Consider the following 24,143-nt stretch of genomic DNA (forward strand, 5'->3'; position numbering starts at 1 on the left):
TATTCATTTTTTTAGAGACAGCAGACTGGATAGTAGAATTAGACCATACTCAAATCCATATAAGCCATTTAATTAAAAGCCATATAAAAATAATAAAAAGGCAGATTTACCAATCTAGTGTAGATAAGAAAGCAAATGGAGTCAAAAGGCACACATTAGTTTAAAATTTCCTCATAAGTAGTCAGATGACCTCTTGCATCCGAAGTTAAAAAAAAATGTCCTGAAGTTGCTCTTTGGAATAGCAGCATTTAAGGTTTTCTTGTCACACTTGTTTGTTCCTTTGGGATGTGGCTGTGTAGTCATGGGATAAATGTTCCCTGAGAGTTTAGTTAAAACCAGTCAATTCCTTTGAGTGTTTTCATGGAAATGTCAGACAACCCTGAAAAGCTGAGGAAGAGGGTTGTACTAAAAGTCTAGCTTTGGTAAATTATACAGAGTTGCACCTGGAAGCAGACAGGTGCAATGTGACATCAACGGGCATTATTTTAAGGTAGAGCCCAACATACTTTTAAAGACCTGACTAGATTCTAAAATAATAGAGTCCAGGACTCTACAGAAATGACCAACACCAAGTTTGACCAACCCCAGGTTTAACATAGTACACTCAGCACTAGATTCTACATGAAACATTTTAAGCTATGTTCTTTATGACATGAACCAGATTTTCCAAGCGCCTAAGCCATCTCTGAGCTTTAAAGCTAGGCCTCAGAAGCTCAACTGGTGCCTGGGGAGTCTTCATTAACATTCACCTCTAAGGAGAGGCTGAAAGAGGAATTTCCAGTGACAGTTTCTGGCGCAGAGCCCGGAGGTCCCTATCTAAGGCTGTCTCAACGCTGCTACAGGAATTCTGGAGATCTCTCCTTCTGAAAAGGTTTTGTTGGGAAATAAATCAATAGCTAGCTGATATTTTCTGGCATCTGAGCTCCAGCCAGGCCCCCTGAAGTTGCGTAGTAAAGAACTTCAAAATGGAAACAAAGTCTCTGCCTTACCCTGGTAACCCAAATCCTTTGTGTGACAGAACATTTATGAAAAAAAAATATACATTAGCTGATTTTTCCCTCTACCCTTGATATAGCTTTTCACCTTCTCAATACCCACTCCTCACAATGCTGACAAACCCAAACAGAAAATGACAACTGAGGCAGCTGTTAATTGGCCTACGCTTACGTCGTAAGCCAGAGAGAAAAGAAGTCTATGATCAACTTTTGGTTTACAAAAACCAAGCCCTTTAAGGGGAAAGGCCAGAAGTTATATAGCAGACACCAAATCCGGGAGAACACTGATGAGTGATCAGAGCAAGTCTTCTCTGCCCGCAAGACCAGCCAAAGGCCCCACAGATGGAAGCCATCAGCCCTTAAACATGGTGGTCTTTGAGAACGGGCCTGGCCTGTGTCCTGCTATGCTGTTTCTGACCAATTGGGATGGGGATCTCATTGGAAGCCTGGATGAGGGAGGTGGTTTTCATGAACAGAGAGAATTGGGCATGTCTTCCTGAGCTCCAACCCTGAGTAGAAGCAGTAAAGACATGGAGCTGAGTTGAGGAATATACAGGTTCCCTGTACCTGTGTCACCCATGCCATCAAGGACTTAAAAGTAGCTTAGGGATCCCCAGGAATGAAATGGGACTTGTGGGTGGTAGCAGTAACCTTAGAGGAGCAAATGTGTCAATGTCCAAGACCAAATGTGTCAATGGTTATTTGGCAGAAGTCACTGTGGACTGATGACACTGAGGGCCACTGCTTTGACCCCTTGTCCCTAGGGCAGGGGTAACCCCACCTCTACCCTCTCCACCTCTAGACCTTGACCTCCAGGGAAAAAGTGTTTGTGTGGACTCCCTCTGCCATTTTCACAAGATGGAAGCTAAAAGCACTTCTGTTAAGGAACGACCTAGTTCTTTTCATCCCTGAGTTTTTGGAATAAGATGTGTGCTCCCTACATGTGCTTTTGAAGCTTCTGTTTTTTACGCTGGCATAGCAATGGGGCAGATAAGCACAGGGAAAACGTCTAGCCATACACTTGCAGGTTCGCCTTTCTCCTGCCCTCCCATTTGACAGAAAAGGCAACCGAGGCTTCTTCCACTGCATAGGACAAAGTAAAGAAAGGGGTGTGCAAGCCAGTGTGTTTGAAATGAGGTGAGGATCTGGGTGGCTGCTGGTTGTCTGTCAGGCTGGAATCTACGCACTGTGCAAACCACAGATGCCACTGTCTGGGGAAGACCACCTTCGGCTTGCCCTCAGTGTGTAGGCCCAAGCAAGTCTGCTTTGCTTCACTCCTGACCGCCAGTCAACTTGTGGAACAGCTCCTCATCGAGCGTTTCATTCTGGTCCTTGGCGCGGGTGGACAAAAATATGTAGCCACCAATGTATTCATGCACGATCTTGCAATCTGCGCTCAGGCAGGTGAACGCAATGGAGACGTTCTGGTCGAATTCTATTGCCACCTGGAAGAGAAGGCGCGTATAAGCTTAACTTCTGATTAGGAAAGATGAGAAGGAAGCTGCCTTCCTGGAGATGGTCCCGGAGCTGAGGGTTGCTGAGGTGGCGGACAGATGCATTTCCCTACAAACCCCCGCAAAAACCCACCACCTCCATTAGAGGCTTACAGAAAACGTGTCTTTGCTCTGTTTGCGCCCTCTTGTGGTGTCAACTTTCCTGCACACCTGGCAAAACGTTTCTAACTCCCAACCCATAGATATTTTTGGTCTAGTTTAGATGTAGAACTTTCTAAGCACTCCCTGTGTCAAAGAGCAGGTACTTGACAGACTTTTAAATGGAGAATGAAAGGCTCACCCTGAAATTTCCTACATCCACTGCCCCTCACCCCTTTCCATCTGAAAGTCATAAACTCTAAGCACTAGAAGAAACTGAAACATTATGGGTTCTCAACTTTGGCTGTCCATTGCAATCACCTGTGGACATTTAAAAATTACTAATGCCCAGCTACTGCCTTAGAAATTCGGCTTTAATTGGTCTTGGGAGTGGCCTGGGCAGTGGTATTTTTAACCTTCCCAGGTGATCGTATATGCAACAAGGTTTTAGAGCCAGTCTTAGAGGTCGTCTCATTTCAGACTTTCATTCTACAAATGAGTGCCCAGACAGTTAACAGCCCTGCTGACCGGAACCCATGGTTCTTAAGAAAAAGTGAGTCTCTTACCATGCCTTTATGTTGATGGTTTTCTACTGGAAAAATGAGGAAATGAGGGAAGAGAATTTGTATACCAGCCAGTTCAGAATGTTTTAAAGCAGCAGGGCGCTAAGGTGCCTCTAACTTTACCTAGAGTTTCCTGGGACGTAGCCTTGGCCTGGACTTAGTTCTCAGGGTACAGGGGCAGATGAGGAGAGTCTGAGGATTCGTCAGCTCAAGAGGCCAAGCTTTTCTCAGTCATTCCAGGGCATTGTACTTGTTTCTCTAGCAGTTTTTTGCTCTGGGGACAGGAATGGATGCTCTCCAGGTGGGCAATGGAGCCTCTGAGTTTTCAACCAGTGAGACCTTTTGGCAGTAATTCAGATAAGGCCTCTTTTTAGGTTGATTTATTTTGGGTGATAGTTACATCTGAGGTAGTTTCTGCCAAGTAATTATCAGCCCAAGTCTTATATAACCCTATGCTGACTCAAAGGAAATTAATCAAACTGCTCAGCAATTTTAAAGTCTGCATGGAAAAGCTGTATGGTGACTAAGACAACTTGTGAGGTTAATTCAAAAGCATTTTTGGTCTGTACTTGTTAGGAAACTGCCCAGAATTGCATGCGATTATTTTAGCAATTACCACATGCTTGTGGTTTCAGAATCCTAAATATAAGAACAGCTTTTTAAATCAGAATAATCTGCAATTTTGAGGGAACATACATTTCCAGGCTTAACACTGAATATATCCCAAACTTTCATTTTACCTGACGGATTTCCCAATTTACATTCCACTGTTTCATATTTGTGAATCTCCACGTTGTAATTGGAATTCCGGTGGCTGCATCAATTCTAATCAACCTATTATATGAAACTCCCAGAATGTCATCTTTCTTGCTTCCTTTAAATCTGAAAAACAAAAATTAAAAGAAACAACTGCTTCCTGTAATATGATGTTCATTCACATATCATTTCTTAAAGATAATACCAACATTTCTACACTTGATCTTAGCCAAAAGGCCGAGAAGTGATAATACCAACATTTCTAAATCATTTCCAAAGAATGGACAATGAAGGATTAACTTTCTACAGAAGGGCATTATTATCATGATACGGAGAATATGACTAATGGAGAGAATTAAGGCTATACTGCAGACATCCTTTAAGTGAAATTGACATCAGGGGAAAGCAAAATAAGAGGTGGGCAAGTCAATTAATTCAAAATCAGCACCAACTGTGTACTCCAGGCACCCTTCTAGGCACTGGGAATACATTAGTGACCTAAATGCATAGAAAATTCCTGACTTCATGGAGCTCTTTCTGTTGGGGGTGGCTGACATAAAACATAGTCGCAGATTTCGTAAAATCAATATGTGATTTCTCTCTCTGTTTTTGAAAACGTTGTCATCCTAAAAGAACCAAATTTCCTTTTAAAATTTCCTTCCCCACCGTTAGCTAGGATTCAAAGGTATTGGCACTTTGAACAGAAGTATGAAGGATCTTTATGAACAGCCCAAAGTTTTGGGCCATTTGTGAAAGGGCAGTAATTTAAAAATGAAAACAGTTCTACATTCTAGATTCAGTGAGAATAAACTGAGCTCCAAGAAAGCCACTTAAAAAAGAATAAGTGAATGAACTAATCAGAAACAGTTTTGGGGACAAAAAGGAAAAAACCGAGAGTTGTTAGATGGGGGGGGGGGAGATAAAGGAAAAGGTGAAGGGATTAGGAAGCAGCTGGTAACCACAAGATGGCCTCAGGGTTTTTGAAAATTAATTTGGGGAACGTATTCAATAATATTGTAAAGATTTTGTTGGGTATCTGATGGACATGTGTCCTACTTGGGAGACCACCTCGGGAATACTGTGGATGCCTGATCATGGCATTGTACACCAGAAGCTAAACATTAATGAATGCCAACTATAATTTTATATATATAATGTGATGGCTCGGTGCGAGGTCGGAGGGATAGTGGATGGGTGGAGGGGGGTTCACAGTGTGAGGGATATAAATGATGAACGTCTAAGTATTACCTTGTACACCTGAAACTAATAAATTAAAAAAAAAAAAAAAAAGAAATGGAAAGTGAGAGAGGCAAGTAAACATCGTTATCACCTGACGAGGTAATAGGTGACACCGAATTCAGGTAGAGACTGCCATGCCTGAATGAACCGCAGCTTGGCTTCCACCAGGGACATCTGGGCCACATTCTGGTGGGCTTCCAGAATCCGGGCTGCTAGCTAAACAGAAACAGGAGACATGCAACTCTTCTTAGCAATTATCCCATTTGCTCTAGATCCCTGATGAACACAAGATCCAACTGCAGCTCTACAAAGACAATTCATTCTCATATTGTCTCCCTCTCCCTTTCAGACATGCAAATCACTGGGGAGGAGCAGAAACAAGATCAGCCCACACACAAGCTAAGTTTCATGCAGATGGAGAGTTCTGGGGCCCTCTTTCTGGGGTCCGTGGAGTGTCCCCAGACAGTGGGTGTGTTTGAATCAGTGCTTCTGTTTAACTTTTAACCTATGCTTATGGAAGCATAATTTAATTTGTAGGGACTACAGCATTTTATTTTTAATGAAATTATATGAGGGCATATTGTCATGTTCAAGTAGCAGGACAGTCATCTCCATGATAATTAGCAATAGTTTCTTAATATCATCTAATACCCAGTCCATAGTCAAATTTCCCCATCAACTGATTTTTCATGATGATGGTCTCAATCATTTTAATTCCTCAGTTTATTTCAGAAAATACAGAATTCACTGTAAACAATCACCCCAACAAGATTAATAGTACCTGTTTGGACTTGTGTTTTTTTGCACAACGAGGTGACACAAAACATTCTGGGTTCATGTCTGTGTTTTCAAGACTGGAAGCCACTGGAGAAGTTGAGTTCCGGTTTTTCATCTTCAGAAATGAAAGGATGTTGAGGACTTCTGGCTGATAGGAGCTATCTGCCATGGTTTTGCCCTTTGATGCCAAGATGCAGGCAGCCATCCATTGGGCATACTGATTCTCCTGCAGCAAACACGAGAGGGTTGAGAAGCAAGTTCAACTGCAAAGCCCCCCAGCAGGGAACAGGACTTGGGCTTTCATCTCTATAACACAAAACTGTCACCTTCTAAGCATGGAAAGATGCATGTTCTGAATGGCTATAAATCACCTAATTTAACACCCAACAATAGGTTTTGAGTCCTGTGTTTAGTTTCTAGATGATGAAGGACTAGAAAATAGGAATGTCAACCTTAATAAATTCCATTAATTTAAAGATGAACCAAGGACATGTGCCATGGAGCAAAGACAGGTGAAAACCCAAACTAGCAGAGAGACTTCCTTGATACAGATATTTCCATTTTCATATCTGGTCTGATCTCTATGACAAGAAAAGGAGGGGAAAAAATCATGAACTGATTTCGCATATTATTTCTACTCTGGCCTATCATTAGTAAACATTCTAATCCCATAGTAGGAATCAGGTCCATCGATGGGTCCTGAACCAGTTAGTGGTGGCTTCTATTGTTCTTTAATGTCTGTGCTCATTTTTCACCTCAGGTACTGAAGAGGAGTGGTCCCAAAAGTTGAGGGTATGCAACTGAGAAGTGGAATTCTTCAGGACAGTAAGTGTGATATACTGAATTACTGGCCTTACTCTTCACTCTTCTGGTATCCATACCTAGTGCCATGTCATTTTATATTCCCTCCCACCAGCGCCAGAGTGTAGTTTTCACCTTTTGACTTTGAGCCCAGCTAGACTCACTTTGGCCTTTGGCCAATGGAATATGGGTGGAAATGACAGTGTACCTATTGCAAGCCCAAGTGTTAAGCGGACTCACATGTTTCCAGCTGCCCTCTTGCACTTCCATCATGAGAAGAGCCTCCCCAGGCAGCCTGGGACCCAGAATAAATACAATGAGCTCAATCTGCAGTGAGAAGCCAAGCCTAGCCAGACCTATGGCTTGAAGCAGGCCTGCCCACCTGACACCAACCTGGATCATCCAACCCCCAGCCTACCTGCTAATGTTTCAGAAACAAATGTCTATTGATATATGTTAGTGTGATTTATGTGGTTGTTTGTTACAAAGCAATAGCTCGCTGATACAACAGTACAACTGAGAAAACGCTTCAGCTGGTTTGTCCTTGGGCTTACTAAAGGTGATGTGACTGAACATTTTTGTGGTTTTACTTACATGGTCACATCTCAAATACACTTCATTCATACCATCAGCAACAGGTATTAGTAACTTGATTCCAAATTTTCTTCCAGCTACATTCACATCTGGCACAACTTCGCAGCCTGAATAATAAAAGGCAGGGGTACAACTGAGTCCTGAAGAACCTGTTATATAAATATCAGGTGTACATCTAAAATAAAGATGTTGAACATACACCCCTCAGATTTGGTTCTCCTAAAAAATGCAGGAGCAATCTGATAACATTAACTGAAAGATAACTAACTAAGACTTATGAACTAACATGGATAGAGAAAAATATTTTCTTTCATGATTTTCTTAAATATATCATCAACTGAATTCATTCTGAAGGTTGATTTGGCTATTCTAACCGATAGGAACAATTATGAATATGAACTGTAAAATAAATCAAAGCACAGGAAATTCTGATTGCCACAATGATAAGGGGATTGAGTGTACTGATTAATAAAATATTTCAACTAACAGAGTTACCAGTACACTCACAGTCACTTTCAGAAATTAGAATAGGTAGTAAAGCAATGCTGAATTAAATATAACTGTTCTGGAATGCAGAAAGCTTTTCAGGATCCTACAATGCCTCATGTACTATACTTATGATGCCAATTACCATCAATTCATGAACTTGGACACACTGGCAAAGAAGAGACAGCAGGTTTAGTCACCACATTGACTAAACCATGTTCCAGGTCTATGCACCGTGGGGAAGCAGAGCTGCAGGCAGGCGGCCATTCTGAACAGGAACACTGGAAGTCAGCCTTGCTTCAGCGGCTAGGAGTCTTGGCTTTCATCTGTTTCCTGGGTCATGACAAGCCACGGCAAGATGTGAAACCCTCTTACCTCTAAGATTTAGTTTTTCTATTGGTTCTCCTTGTTCAAGTTCCTGATTTTTAAAGTAGGCTATAGATGTGTCTTTAAAGACGAACCAATATTGCTTGAACGCTTTTAATATTAGCTTCTTGGGCCTGCAAAGTAAAGCACAGTGAGCATTTAAACAATCATCCAGAAATGTCAGACACTTTGCAAATTTTAAGCGGATCAAGACGCATTTCCAAACAACATACGCTTTATTTTTAAAAACAATTTGCAAAGTGTCAACTCCTTTATAAAAACTAGAAATGGGGTTTTGCTCTGAGATGTAGAAGTTAATGCAAAAGCTCAGGAGTTAGACCAACTGGGGCCATATTCGGGTGCTGCTACTGCTTACATGTGTGACCCTGGGAGAGACATTTCAACGGCCTGGGTCATATGCACTTTCTGTGTGTGACAGGGATAGTAACAGCCTCCAATTCACAGGGCTTTTATGAGGGTGGAAAGAGGTAATCTATGTAAAGTGCTTATCATAATACCTGGCACAAATGAAGTGCTCAATGAATTATTATTATGTATGTGAGAAACACCCAGAGATCTGATGACATCTGAAATTCCCACACACTTAGATCTGAAAAAGCTGGCCCTATGGACAGCACAACCTTCAAGTTATCAGACGTAAAAATCAGATAGAAAAGTGAACAACCTTTTCTGTAGTTTCCTCTTGACCCTTCAGAGACACCACCAGGGAATTCCCAGTGAGCCATGGAAATCACCCAAATCTATAGCTATTTTATATAGATTCCACGGTTATTAAAAATATTTTGTGGGAAGATCTCCAATGGTGTTATCTGTTGAGGCCCGAAAACTTTGTACTTTGGGCTATACAAGGTTGGCGGTGCCAATGGCAGGACTCAATTGGGTTACTGAAAATAGAAAATGTGTGAGAGAGCTAGGGAGTAGGAAAAGGGGTACAGATGGACAGAGAAAAGCAATCCTGGCCTTGGGATGGATCAGGGTACCTCATGTAGAGAAGTAGATTTCTGCATTCAAGAACAGGAGAAAGAGAGGAAGCTTGGTGCTAACATCACTCATATAATTTGGGGCAAGTCTTTTAACACATCAGTACTAGACTTTCCTTAGCTAAAAATGTGTCGTCCTTAACACAAGGATAAGGAAATGTTCATTTAAAAAACAGTGTATTACCGGAGCATATTATAGAAAAATTAAAAAATAAAATTGAAAAACACTATACAAAGTTAATGTTTCCAGGATTTAGAAAAACCACTGCATTAAAACAGTATCATGTTGAGGATTATAGTTAATACAATTCTAAGGAATATATTTAAAAGACCGTTTGTCTAAGAATCAGATTCTCCAAAATTAACAGTCTTTTCAAAATATAATCTAAGCGCTTAGCCTATCACCAAAAGATAGTAAAATATCAATTTAGTTCCAGGCATCTAAATATTTCTATTCAGAATGAAGAATAAAACCCTGCTTTGCCATTTTAACTGGACTTTGAAAGTATCGAAAGATCTCAAATTCCATTTACTATCTTTTCCCAGTTTGGTTCATCTTCCAGATTGTTTTTATCCATCCCCAAAGCTAACAGTTATTTCTCCTATTCTTTGTTCCAGAGGCTGGGGCAGGGCAAGGTAGAGAGAGGTAGAGAGTAAAGAAGGTGGCTGGGTTGGGAATAATGTACATAAGAATGAGACAATGTCTTGAATCCTCATGGAGCTCATAGTTTAAAGAGGGAAATGTGCAAAATAAATATAATACAACATGTTAAATTATATAACAAGGGTGCAGGGAGTGGTGGATTACGGAGGACACAGCATTTAGACAGAATGAAGAATGAATAAGAATTTGGAGGAAAAGGGGAAAAACTTTCAGAAGGTGGCAACTGCACATGCAAAATGCAGAGGTGCCTTGTGAAGAGCTGGGTCCAACATTTTTTGAACACCAGCCTCATGCTGAGCACTGTGCTGACCAATGGAAATCGGGGAGATGGGTAGTTTCTGTGGCTACAGACTTTCCCTGTGTGAGAGATGAGGTAGACAAAAACAGTAAGGTAGGTTGGGTCCAGGGTAGGACAGAATGTCCTGCTGAGGAGCTGGACATTGTTTTCTAGAGGAATGGTTCTCAAAGTCTGGTGTTCTTCAGAACTGGAAAGGGGCTTGTTAGAGATATCAAAGCATGGCTCCAGTCCCAGAGATTCAGATTCTGTAGGTCCAGATTAGGGCCCAGACTTCTGCATTTTAAGTAAGCTTTCCTATGGCATTTCCCCAGAGTTTGAGAACACTAGTCTAGATGAGTAATCTCCAAACTAAAGGTGGGCACACCCCATCTGGAAAATATTCTGAGTACCTATCCTTTAACATATATACAATTTTTCATTTGTAATATTTGTATATTTGTACCATATTGTAATATAGACATTATAGAACCTACAGAAACATATACATTAAAAATGAATGACTGTGGAAAGTTCCTTTTGTTTTAACAAGGGAGGTGATTTCTCCGTTACATAAATCCCAGTTGAGGAAGTATACTGTTGGTCGAGCTTACTAAATCACAACATTCATATTCTAGTGCCATCTATCTGTTTGTGAAGGTTTTTGTTGAAACAAGGTACTAATTTCCACCTTCCCTGATGTCAGTCGTGCATGCATATTAACCAGAATATGTTGCATTTTCATATTTTTAATAAATGGGTTTAAAACACACCATAACTCTTAATTTGGATGGGATTTAACATGGAAAAATTCTGTTTCCAAGTTTTAAAGAGGTGTAGATGATATTGTTTTGATAGGCAGTATCATTACTGGCAACACTGTGATAATGGAAACATTTCCAAATAACTGTTTTCAAAATTCTGTCTTTAAAATTAAGTGTGTTTATTCTCTTTAAAGCATCTAGAATCTTACTACTCATGGCTACCTGTCATCACAGAAAGGTCATAAATTTGGGACACTTATTTTTTGAAAAAAAAACACAAAAAAACCCCCAAAACTGTATTTCAGGTACTTTTCCATGTGATAATCAATGATTCGTAATGTGGGATTAAATATTTTGATGGTCCCTCTCCATTTCTTTAAAAGTATTATAAAGATTCTACTGTCTTCATTTTTATATTTGTAAAATGAATCTCACTCATAATCTCCTTTGGCACATTGTGTACATCCGAATGGAACTTGTCTGCTACAGTAACTTTCCTACTTGCCTGTAGGAACTTGGCTTATGATATAATGAGTACAGTTTGTGTGTAGCTTCTCTCTAAAACCCTGTATGGAGCCCTTTTATTTATTTCAAAGCAGTCTCTCCAACAGTGGTTATACCTTATGGGTTGGGGATAAATCATTGTTTTTATTACATATATAATTTACTAATCGGATTGGAGCATGCCTGGTTTATATTTAGGGGTCTGCAAAATTGGTTGGGCATAAAATTCTAGATTTGACTGTTTCTTCTCTTAGCACTTTCAAGGCATTTCCCAGCCAACAAGAAGTCTGCTGCCCACCTAATTGTTCTTCCTTTTTAAGAAATCTGTCGTTTCCCTCTTATTTTAAAGACTTTCTCTTATCAATGGTTGGCTGTATCAAGATGTACAATTTTACTGATTTACTGTGTTGGGATTTGTGATTCCTGAATTTAGGGATTTTTGTCTTCAATACTATAGAAAATTATCAAGCATTCTCTTTTAAATGCTTGCTTCTCCCCTATATTTTCTTCCGGAACTCCCAGTAGATGTATGTTGAATAAATGAGAACAAAATGTATTCTCATTTTATTTATATCATACTTTCCATTTCTACCTGTCTGAGTTCTCTCTTCAACTGTGTTTTTAAACTTGATGTTTAATGCACCCATTCAATTTTAAATTTCTACGCCTATATTTTTCATTTCTAGAATTTCTATTTGGTTCCTTTTCAGTATGGCCTCTTTCACTATAATTTTTACCTTTTAAATTACTTAATGATTCTAAACATACTCATTTTATGGTTTCTTCAGATTGTTCTACTACTTAAAATTACTGAAACTGCTAATCGTCTTGTTGGTTGGGTCTGCTGTTTTTCCTTTATGGTGGTTCATTAACTCAAATGGTTAGTCATTTTTGCTGGGAGCTTTTTTTTTAGGGGGTTATTGTTTTCTGTAGAAGGCCCAGGCATGCTAGATTATGGATATTTCCCTCCAAGAATTTTTGCAATTTATTTGCTAGGGCTTCACAGAGTTTGTGGCCTTGGACCAGTTTCTATTTTATTTTTTCAGGATCCTTTTATTATACAATACTGTAAATTTATATCTGCATCTGTATGTGGCAGAGACCTCGGCTCTGAATTCTCAAGAGAGACTTTTCATTTTCCGCACAGAACCCCAATGCTAAGATGAACTTCCTTACTGCTTTCTTTGCCAGATGGGTAGTTTTTCTACTCCCTGTTAAACAGAGAAGGTAGCCCCTTTAGGCAGGGGCTTCAGTCCTGGGTCATGGCTTTACATGAAGTATATCCACCTTAAAGCTTCATTTTTGATCCCTGCATGGGGATCAAAATGAGTAATGATAAAAAAAAAAAAATGATAAAAATCCCAGCCCCAAGCCATGAGAATCTATGTCCATGGCCCAACTTCCTCTATGCAGCTGAGGCTTCATTTGGAGAACTAAGTTCCCTCTTTATTTCCTGCAAGTTGGGATTTTCCAGTCTACCTTCAAGATCAGTTTTGTAGTTACAATTCTTTTTTCTTTTTTTGGCCAAGCAAGCAGCAGTGGATTTATTAAAAGAAAGGAAAAATGATAGTACACTCTCGAGATGGTGTGAGAGTGGGCAGGCCCAGAAGAGCAACTGCTCTGAAGAACAAAGAAGCTTAGGATTTTATCATCTTTTCTATAATTACTTTTATTTTATCTAGCATTCATGTGGATTAATGGCAAGATGCTATTTGCATAAGACCAGATGCCAAGTTGTTGGAAACTGAAGTCCACTATTTATATAGTATGTTCAATAGATTTTAAAAAATATGTAATGGAGTACTTATGCCATACATACTTAAGTACTTACGCCATAAGTTTCTTATGCCATAAGAAAAATGAAATAGTGCCATTTGCGACAACATTCAACGGATCTTGAGATTATTATGCTAAGCGAAATAAGTCAGACAGAAAAAATCAAGAACCATACGATTTCACTGATATGTGGGATATAAAACTGAAAGCAACAAAGGAACAAGATAAACAAAGAAACAAAAACTCACAGACACAGACAATAGTTTAGTGGTTACCAGAGGGTAAAGGGGGTGAGGGGTGGTAGATGAGGATAGACGGCATCAAACATATGGTGATGGAAGGAGAACTGATTCTGGGTGGTGAGCACACAATGTAAGATATAGATGATGTATTACAGAATTCTACACTTGAAACCTATGTAACTTTACTAACCATTGTCACCTCAATAAACTTTAAAAAAAAATGATTTTTTTTTTAGACATAAAATGCTTCACTGTTAAAGAAAAAAGCATTAAAAGTCAAATGGTTAGTTCAACGCTCTTTTACTGATAAGGAAAGGAGGCCTAGGAAAATGAAGGGCCTGTTCAAAGTCATACCCACACTAGGAACAGAGCTCCACTCTCCAATACCTTTCTTCCTTCCCTTCTTTTTTCTTCGCTTCCCACCTCCTTCCCTTCCTCCTTCACTTCTTTCTTCCATGAATTATATTATGTATTTAAATTTAGCATCTTGAGAACTTTGGTGAATAAAATGTCCACTGGCAAAATATGAGGACAATTTTGTGAATCTGAACATATCAATCCCACTTAAGTGACAGGATATGGGGCTTAACTCCAGAATATCATCTCCTTCATCAAAAGAGAACTGTCACCATTTGGTTTGTGAATAGCGAGATTTGCTCTATACAGAGAATATGGCAACCAAGTTTATCTGTAGAACAATTATTAAAAATTTATGAAGACATATTTGTGATTCAAATTCTTTTCTGTAGCTCTGACTATAGCAATATGCATGGTTACAACTATTTATGCCACAGAAGTTAAATTAATGACCCTATTGTTTGAGACCATATCCTAAGATCACATTAAAAAAAACAAACAAACCTTTAGAAACCCAGTGACAAATGTTGTTACCTTTGGACTCCTGTTTCTCATTTATACCTGACTAATTGTTCATTCTTTCCAAGTCTTGCTTTGCATCATGTGTTATCAAAAGCAACGTGTTTCTTTTTAAGCCACCTGACCCAGCAAAGTGTTGGTTTGTTAAGAAAAGTCAACAAACCATAAAGTGATAAGTAACTGACAGAACCTCAAAGGGACCTTATTCCTTTTATCCTAACACACCTTGGCACCATCACAAATGTGAAAATCCTTTTTATCCCATGAAATAAAAAAAACTCTGCCTTTTTAACAGTTTCAGATTGACCTTAGGTGACTAGGGAGTTGATCAGAGATACTTTACTAAGAAAAGATAGATAGTTATCTCTCTGTGTTCTCAGGATCCAAGTTCTAGTGACAATTGATTTTTAAACTGTGAAAAGAGCCTAGAAATGGTGTTAGAGTCCTGTGCCTCCCAGGTGGACGGTAACACTCTAGACTGGCATAGCTGTTCATTCTTGCTGACACTGGCCATGTTTACCCCACCATTTATGGAGCATGTACAATAAGCCAGACACCATGCTCAATGCTTCATACGCATTATTTCATTTAATCCTCCCAACAAACCCAAGAGGAGGTATATCCCCATTTTATAGATTAGGGAACTGAGACTCAGAAATGTAAGGACAATGCCCAAGTCACTCTGCTACTATGTGTTGTGGGGCTAAGATTGGACCCATTTTCTGTCTGATGTTAACACTCATGCTCTCACCTTTGAACCATGAACCTTCCCAATGAATGTTTAATTTAAACTCCTGGACTCTACCTACAAGGCTTTGTTAAAAGTAATCCCTTTTCCCTTTAAGGGTGACTTACCTAAATAATTTGAGATTATCTGCAAGTGTAGGGATATCAGTAATGTCCTCCTAAGGAAAAACAGATAATATTTCACAAGCAGTAATTAGACGGGTAGTGCTAATACTCTATACCTGTACTGTCCAAACACTGTCCACTCGCCACATGTCGCTATGTAAATTTGAATTACAATTACATAAAATAAAAAAACTCAGTTCCTCTTGGGGTTGGGGGATGGGGTGGGGGAGGGTTGGGAGTGGGCTGGGGCATGTGCAGGGCTTCTGTGGTGGCTGGCAAAGTTTTGTGTCTTGATTTCGGTGGTGACTTGGGTGATAAATGAAGACTGATTTGTGAAGCTGTACATTTTTGCTCCCCCGCCTCACTTTTCTATATGTATCTTATGTCACACAAATGAGAAAGAGATTGACCAAAATTGACCAAGCACTCTCTGTACCTACCATTCAAGTGAAACATTTGGGTGAGAAATAATACTTTTATGCACGAACAAAATTATTTTACAACTTGTACATCAGAGTAATACTCGGTACATCTGATTAAACTCTCAGTAAGAGTTTAAAAGGAACCTGGTTCAAAGTTCATTCTGCACTGTAGGTTGGCGCTTATTTTCAAACTGAAAAGCCTATTGTTTGACACCACAAAGCCTTGGCATAAAAATATTGGGGGAGGGAGGAGGAAAATTTTCATCTGTTCTAAGAAGGTACACTGTCCTGTTGTATGTATTTAGTAATGAAAATAGACAAAAGAGAACTCCAATTTCAAGGGAGCTGTGCCTCCTATAAATGTGAGAAAGGGCTCTGAATCTCTATAGAATGTTGGCATTTGGTTTGTTTGAGGTATTCGTTTTCGCATGATGCCAATTTCCTATTTTAAGGAATTTAATCATCACAAGAGAACACGTATTAAATACATAAGAATATAGTGACTCATTTTTATCTATTACTCTTTTTATCTAATTACAATGGATCCACCTCTCTCAGTGTGATTAAACTAATCATTACTCCCATGAGTAAGTTAAGTTAAACAAAAGAGTGGCACCCAAAACAAGTCAAAGAGGAGGGACATTCCAATGATAAAGCTGACATTCAGTCACATTTCATAAGGAGCAAGAGATGAGAAACCAGTATTATTTCTTTATGTTTTACTGGGGTGGGGGGGATGTTTATTTCCTCAAGTCAAAAAGGTTCAGGAAATTTTTATAATGTTCCAAGAAAAACACGGTCACGTCTGTCAACCTGTCCCAGTGGAAATGCATATTAGGTAAATAGATAATAAGGCTTTGTTACCTGTGGAGCATTTTCTCTATTCTCACAGCTAGCAATAAACTGAGGGTACTTTCTAAACTTCAGGGACCAATTCCACGTTCCATGCTAGTGAAGTGGAGCCCTCATCAGTCTTTCCCACACACTAGGCCAACTTATCCAGAAGAAGAAATATGATACAGAAGTATAATCATTAGTAGTAATGAAAATACCTTATAGTACCTTACAGAGCTGACCTGAGAAAAGCTCGTCAGTTCTTTCTAGGTTTAAGCTTGTCAAATGACAAGCATGTTTTCTTTTTTCAAAATCAGACAAAATATTCGCTTATTTCTAATAATAAAAAGTTCATCTATACATTTGTCAATCAGAATAAAACCACAATTCTGTTATCAGGAAAGTTCATACCAATGTGTTGTCTGCTTTTCCACCTTCTAGGGTCACTTCCAAATTAGAAAGTGCTGCTTCTACTTCATCGACCTCAGACTCATTTGTAAAATCCTGTATTTCAGCTGATGATGACAGTTTGCTAATGTGATACTACAAAGAAATAGAGGTTTTAGAAATGTTATAAGCACAAATGAATCCATTAGCTGTTCTTTTTTTTGGAGGCAACTCCCCTGTAATACCAAACATCTCCTGGAAGGAGATCTCCCTCCTATGTAGGGAAATGACATTTTAATCTGAGTCGTTTATGATTAGTCATCTCCAAACTTGGTTTTTCTCCATCAGTTGTTGAGCTTGTAGTGGGGAAGAGATAAGAGTTGCAAGACGAATGCTTTACATAAGATGTACACGTGTAACCCACACACGTGTACATTTGAAATTTGAAATTTGAGGAGCATTTGAAATTTGAATTTGCTCCCCTTATTTCCAGTGCTTTCTTCAAAGAAAAAAACAGTAGGAAGAAAATGAAACTTGAAGCAGAACAAACTTCCTTTGTCTCTTTCTAGAGAATAGGTCCTGAAGTTCTCATACCTGCAGTGCTGCAAAGATCAACATTTCTTCCTCGGTGCAGTCAATTTCTTCTAAGACAATGGCCCACCTGGCTTGTTCATAGAGCTGGTTTATTCGGACAGCGTCATACTAGAGAAAGAAATGGGTGGATATGTGTGTATTTATATTCTATAATACAAAAATTCCAGAATAACCCCCCTTCCTTGTTAATCAGATACAATAAACTTCAGTTAAGGTAACTGAAGGAAACACCTCTCTACCTTTCTACCAGTTCAGCTCTTTTTACTTCTAAATTCAGAACTTTCTCGAAATATTTTCCAGAGTTTTTCCAAGGGGACGAACTTACCCATCTTCGATTGACACAGTGATAGACAAAATGTCAATAATGCAGTATCTAGAAGTAGACCTACTCATATGTATATAAACTTAATATAAAAAAGAAATGGAATCTCAGTAGGGGAAGAAAGAATTCAACACTGTAAACAGTGTTAAAAATGCCTAGCTATTTGGAAAACAAAAATCCAAAATCAAAAGACAATCTTACATCATCCCCAAAATATAAATTACAGATAGATTAAAGGATCTAAATATACAAAACCACAGTGAGATACATTTACTACAATGGCTCTAAAGACATAATAACAAATGTTGGTGAAGATGTGGAGAAATGTAAAATAATGCAGCCTTTATGGAAAAACAATTTGGCAGTTGCTCAAAAAGTTAAACAAAAGAATATGATCCAGCAATTCCACTTGTCAGTATATACTGAAAAATATTGAAAAGAGGGATTCAAACAGATACTGTACACCAATGTTCATAGCAGTATTACTCACAATAGCCAAAAGGTAGAAACAATCCAAATGACCACCCACAGATGAATGAACAAAATATAGTGTTCACATACAGTGGAATATTATTCAGCCATAAAAAGGAATGAAATTCTGATATGTGCTACAACATATATGAACCTATATATGAAGACATTATGCGAAGTGAAATAATAAGCCAAACACAAAAGGACAAATATTGTACTTATAGGAAGTACCTCGAATAGGTAAATTCATAGAGATAGGAAGTAGAATAGAGGTTAGCAGTGGCTGGGGGAGGGGCTTAAATGGGGAGTTATTGTTTAATGGGTACAGAGTTTCTGTATAGGATGATGAAAAAGTTCTGGAAATGGATAGCAGTGATAGTTGCATAATATTGTAAATGACTAATTGCCATTGAATTGTGAACCTAAGAATAGTTAAAATGGCAGATATTATGTTGTGCATATTTTACAACAAAAGAAAAAAACCCCAAACTTGTGCCTGAATGTTCACAGCAGCATTATTCATAATAGCTAAAAAATGGACACAATCTAAATGTCCATCAACTGATGAATGGATAAATAAAATGGAATATTATTTGGCAATAAAAAGAAATGAAATACTGATGCATGCTACAATATAGATGGATATTGAAAATATTATGGTAAGTGAAAGAAACTAGTCACAAAGTACTACATATTGTATAACTCAATTTATATGAAATGTCGAGGATAGGCAAATCCATACAGACAGAAAGTAGATTGATGGTTGCCTAGGGTTGGGGGTTGGTGTTAGAGGGAAATGAGGAGTGAATCCTAATGGGTTTCTTATTAGGATAATGAAAACGTTCTGAAAATAGGCGGTGGTGATAGTTGCACAAGTCTGTCAATATACTAAAAACCATTCACTTGTACATATTAAATGGATGAAATGTATGGTATATGAATTATATCTCAAGAAACTGTTATAGAAAATCTAAACACAACAACCAAAACTATTGGAAGGAAACATGAGAGAAAACTTTTTGTAATCTTTGAATGTGAAAGCTTTTCTAAGGAAGACAGGAAGCCTAAAAATTATGATTGTGGAGACAGCCAGGAGTGCAGTTTCCAGGCTCTCGGCCTCACGTGCAAAGGTGCTCACTCAGGTAGTAAATGGCCATCAACTGTGACTGGATGGCCATCGGCTGTAACCAGTGAGCCACTGGCCACTAATATAACTGCTGTGGCTACGCTAGCAGAAAATGGGGGCTAGCAAGATGATGGTGGCTGAGCTGGCAAGAGCAGATTGCAGTTAGGACGGCAGAGTGTGGCTGATTCTGTGGCTCCTGCTTCCTGTGTCTCCAATCCAGCCGTCAGAGAGACTATAGTGGTATGACTCCCCTATCTATGGCTCTGTGGGTGTTCCTTTTTGGCCTCACTATATCTTGCATTCTTATATGGGGAGCAGGACCAGAGACCCCGCCTAACACCCTGCATGACAATGATGCATCAGACTGACTTAACAATTAAAAGTTAAACATTTTTAATGGTAAAAAAATGGCCTAAAGAAGACTGTACTTTTATAAGACCAAACACAGGGTGGAAAAGAATATTTGCAATAAACATAGAAGGCAACACCCACAAAGTGCTCCTATAAATCAATATGAAAAATATAAATAATTCAGTTGAAAATGGGGCAAATATGGGAATAGGCAACTCACAGAAGAAAGCAAAATGGCCATATAAACTTTGGAAAAAATGCTCAACGCCACTAACAACCAGAGACTTCAGGTTAAAGAAAAGGATGACAGAGTTCCTGTTTTCCTATCAGATTTACCCACATTATGAGAAATGATAACGTCTGGTGTTGGTATGGATGTGGTGCAACTGGTACTTTCACATATGAGGTCAGTAGGGAGGCAATTGGGTGGCATCTTTTCATGTCTTTTTGCCTTTTGCACGTCTACGGGTACTATTCTAAAAAAATGCAAGTACTCATCAAAGATACTAGTATAAGAATGTGCACCACATTTTTTGAAAGAGCAAAAATTCCAAGGAACCCAGGGTCATGATGAACTACGGTTTAGCCTTTCCTTTGATTATTTTGTAGTGGTTAAAAAAAAAAGCGAGTCAGACATATGCGTATATTGTGAAGTACAAAGACGTAAGCGACAAGGCAAACACATGATCCTGTTTATGTAGGGGGAAAAAGAGCCTGAAAAATCTGTTAAAAAATTTTACAACTGTGAAAAAGTCTGCAAGTATTGTTACTCATTAAGCTGTTAACTGTGGCTGCCTCTTGGGAGAAAGGTCACGGTAAAGGACTATTTTCCATTTTTACTCTAAATACTTTCTTTGTATATTTGATTAAAACATTGTTAAAAATTGTGGTAAAATACCTATACAATTTACCATGTTAACCATTTTTAAGTGTGCAGTTCAGTGGCATTCTACAGAATTCTTTTCATCTTGCAAAAATGAAACTCTGTATCTTTAAACAATAACTCCTATGTTTGGTTTTCTTTCTTTTTTCTTTCTTTTTTTTTTGACACGAAGTGTACATTTTATTATATCCTTAAAAAATGTTGAAGAAAACATGGAGGAGGAATAGAAAGAGTTTCTAAAGATTTATCATAGGTTGATTAGCATTAGTTTATTTTTTCCTTTTGCACGAACCTTATGCATACTAAGAAAAAATGTGACAGGGAATGAAAAATCTGAAGTAAGCCCAAACCAGCAAATAGTGCTGCTATCAGGTAAGTGGGAAATGGGACCTGTTGGACAGGCATGCTCATTCTCAGCATTTCTACAGCTGCTGGTACAAGGAGACAATGCAAATCCAAGTGTGTGGTATCCAGGAGGCTAGAATAATAAGAATCTTAAGAAAGTCTGTCTTTGTTTCTTGAGCGTTGCCAGGTGTCATGGAACACCTCAGGAGTTCGCCCCAGAATCCTCCCAAAACACATCAAAACACAACACACATGAGAACATTCACAACAGCAGCATTATTCATAGTAGCCCCCAATTGGAAACAAACCAACATCTCTCATCTCGCGAATAGACAAACAAAATGTGGTCCATCCACAGTGGGACACCGCTCAGCCGTACAAAGGAATGCAATATTGATACACGCAACAACACAGATGAACCTCAAAAACATTATGCCGAGTAAAAGAGTCTAGACAAAAAAATTACACACTGTATGATTCCATCTATATGAAATTGCTAGAAAAAGCACAACTTGAGTCAGAAAGCAGACCAGTGGGTATGACCACAATGGGTACGAGGAAAATTTTGGTGGTGATACAAGTGTTTTAACACTGAATTGTGGTGCTGGTTGCACAACTATATACATTTACTACAAATCATGATATTGTGCACTTACTGTGGGGGAATTTATCATGTAAATTATACTGCAATCAAAAGACATGACAACTAAAAAAACCACACACACAATGCACACCAACACCCCCCCTCCCCACCAAATAAAACCAACCCTTGCTTTAATTCGCAGTTGAAAGACAAAATCTAAATGTTATGTGTAGCTGCTGAAATTTGAATTGGGCTGACTGTTCTACCGTCTGTCTGTCTATCTATCTATCTATCTATCTATCTATCTATCTATCTATCTATCTATCTATCTATCATCTATGCATCCAAACACACACACACCCATTTATCCACCCATTCATCAATCCATCTATCCATCTGCTCTCTCTCTCTCTCTCTCTCTGCCAGTCAGATCCAGTGCTATAATCCTAATGCGGCAGGGGTTTTAGTGAGAGTTAACTTAAGGCACCAAATAAAGCTTTTCTCTCAAACGCAGTCACGAATGACTTAAACATAAAAACTCCCACACCTAAACATACTTAATTCCCTCCATCCCCAAGCAAAAAAAACCGTTCTTTGAAAGAACACTGGTTAAACAAACGTGACCTACATTTGTACACTGACATTAGGAGGACAGGATCTAGAACAAGATGTCATAACTACATTCAGGATAAGCCCCGGTGCATAAGGGGCACTGGATTTCTCTGTTGCATCTAGTAGAACTCTGGATTTCCACTTTGGAGGCTTGTTCACATTCCCACTGAGGCCCAGTGACATCACAAGGTCCTGGGTCTTCCTTCCACAGGTCAGTCATTAACAGGCAACCTAATAGGTCTTTTTCTCTCAGAGAACTTTGCAGTGGTTTCAGTGACTTAGAAGCAAACTTTTCTCTTGGTGAAAATTGGCTACTCCTGTCCTCTTTTTGGTCCTAGATTTCCTTTGTCTTCTGGCTAAGTGAAAATAGAAACCCCACCGTAGAAGCACATGGCTTCTACCACCCCCACTCCTTGAATTCCTGTTTTTCTCCATCTGGTCAATTCAGTCAACCCCTCCAGCCCTTCCACCAACCTAATAACAAGGTCTCCCTTCCATAGTTTTCATGCTCTCAAGGGGCTATTATTTAGATCTAATCACTTAAGGCTCCCTGTTAGCTGGGTAGCAGGTTTCAGTGTTCTCTTATTAAAATTGATGTGCCTTTTCTATACGGAACATTTAAAAATACTATGAAATATTGGAGTTATAAAATTTTTGATTTCACAGTTTGACTGCATTTAAATGGGACAAAAGAGTATATAGTGAAGGAATTTGTTTTGAATGAATTCTGAAGGGACAAAATGTTAGTATCCTACAATAAAAAGACTCCCTCCTTTCCTGTTCCCCACAAATGGTAGTTTCTGTATGGATTTTTTTGTACCTTGATCTTTTTTAGTCAATGATATACCTTGACTATGTTCCACATCAAAAGGAAGCTGATTTATCTTCTTAACACCACTATATAAGTGTACCATAACGTATTTAACTAGTTCCTCACTGATGGATGTTTAGGTGGTTTCTAATCTTTTCCTAAAACAAATAATGTAGTAATAACTGTTCTTGTGTACAGACATATCAATTCACATATGTGAGTATAATTGTGGTATAGATACCAAGGGGTGGTTTTCCTGGCTCAGAGCTATATAGAATTGTAATTCTGATAAATATTGCCAAGTTGCCTTCCACAGAGGTTAGATTAATTTGTACTTTGACCTACAAGCCGTCTATGAGAGAACCTGTTTTTCCATACTCTTGCTAAGATAGTGTCTGAAACTTTTTGATGTTTGCCAACACAAGGCTAAGAACCACTGCAATTTCTTTTCTGTTAACTATGTGTTCATATCCTTTGCTCATTAGTCTATTGGGTTGTTGGGCTTTTTATTATTGATTTGTAGGAGCTCTTTATATATTAGGAGAAATTAGCCTTTTGTTTGTAGTATGTGTTATAAGGACTTTTTCACTTTGTTTATGGTTTTTGGTTGGTTTTTTTTTTTTTTTTTTGCCAGGCATACAATTTTCATTGTGAAAAAGATTTGGGTTACTATAGTTTAATATAACTGTTTCATTTTGTAATCCCATGCATTTTTTTCATTAATTTGAAACCTTATTCTAACATCCAGCAATTTGGGGTTCTCGGCTGCTAGCTTACTTCTTGGCACATAGTAATTGCTCAATAAATAAATGAATAAATAAGCAGTTTGAATAGTTAACATTGGGCCAAATAACTTACTTAGCAATTAGAAAATCCATGAGTATGTTTTACTTATGCATTATCAGAAAAAAAAATTAAGGCAGTTTATTAGAATAGATAGCATACAACAAGATAGCTTAAATTGACTAAGAATTAAGTAAAGAAAGAATAAAGTTGAGGCAGGAATGAGGCTTAAAAAAATGAAATCACAGAAAGCGTATGAATTTGGTTCTAGCAGGCAATGCAAACAAGGAAAACCTGGACAGTTATATAATTCACAGTGTTCTTAAAAACAACAAGAACAATTCTTTAAAAGAAGCAGTACAGTAATTTCTCCTGAAGTTTTTATCAAAGAGCCAAAATTTGCTTTTTTGCTGTGATTCCCTGTAAGTTGTGCACACCAGGCACAAGTTAGGCCCACGGGCATTAAGTTATATCTAAACCAAAGACTGAGCAGGAGC

The 24,143-nt window shown here is 38.5% G+C and overlaps 1 protein-coding gene across 2 annotated transcripts in view; it reads right to left on the minus strand.

The window, feature by feature from the left end:
• Window positions 1-54: 54 nt before the first annotated feature.
• Window positions 55-24,143, minus strand: part of FERMT1 (FERM domain containing kindlin 1) — a 40,153-nt gene continuing 16,064 nt past the window's right edge. For both annotated transcript variants that reach the window (XM_081033236.1, XM_081033237.1), the window contains exons 7-15: window positions 17,360-17,467; window positions 16,790-16,921; window positions 15,126-15,175; window positions 8,179-8,303; window positions 7,318-7,424; window positions 5,927-6,148; window positions 5,237-5,361; window positions 3,891-4,032; window positions 55-2,440 (exon numbers count right to left, since the gene is read on the minus strand). In XM_081033236.1, coding sequence (XP_080889362.1) covers window positions 2,267-2,440; window positions 3,891-4,032; window positions 5,237-5,361; window positions 5,927-6,148; window positions 7,318-7,424; window positions 8,179-8,303; window positions 15,126-15,175; window positions 16,790-16,921; window positions 17,360-17,467 — 1,185 coding nt within the window. In that variant the 3' untranslated portion in view covers window positions 55-2,266. The remainder of the gene's footprint in view (window positions 2,441-3,890; window positions 4,033-5,236; window positions 5,362-5,926; window positions 6,149-7,317; window positions 7,425-8,178; window positions 8,304-15,125; window positions 15,176-16,789; window positions 16,922-17,359; window positions 17,468-24,143) is intronic.

This window comes from Rhinolophus hipposideros (genome assembly GCF_964194185.1).
Source record: "Rhinolophus hipposideros genome assembly, chromosome: 22".
Taxonomy (NCBI): domain Eukaryota; kingdom Metazoa; phylum Chordata; class Mammalia; order Chiroptera; family Rhinolophidae; genus Rhinolophus; species Rhinolophus hipposideros.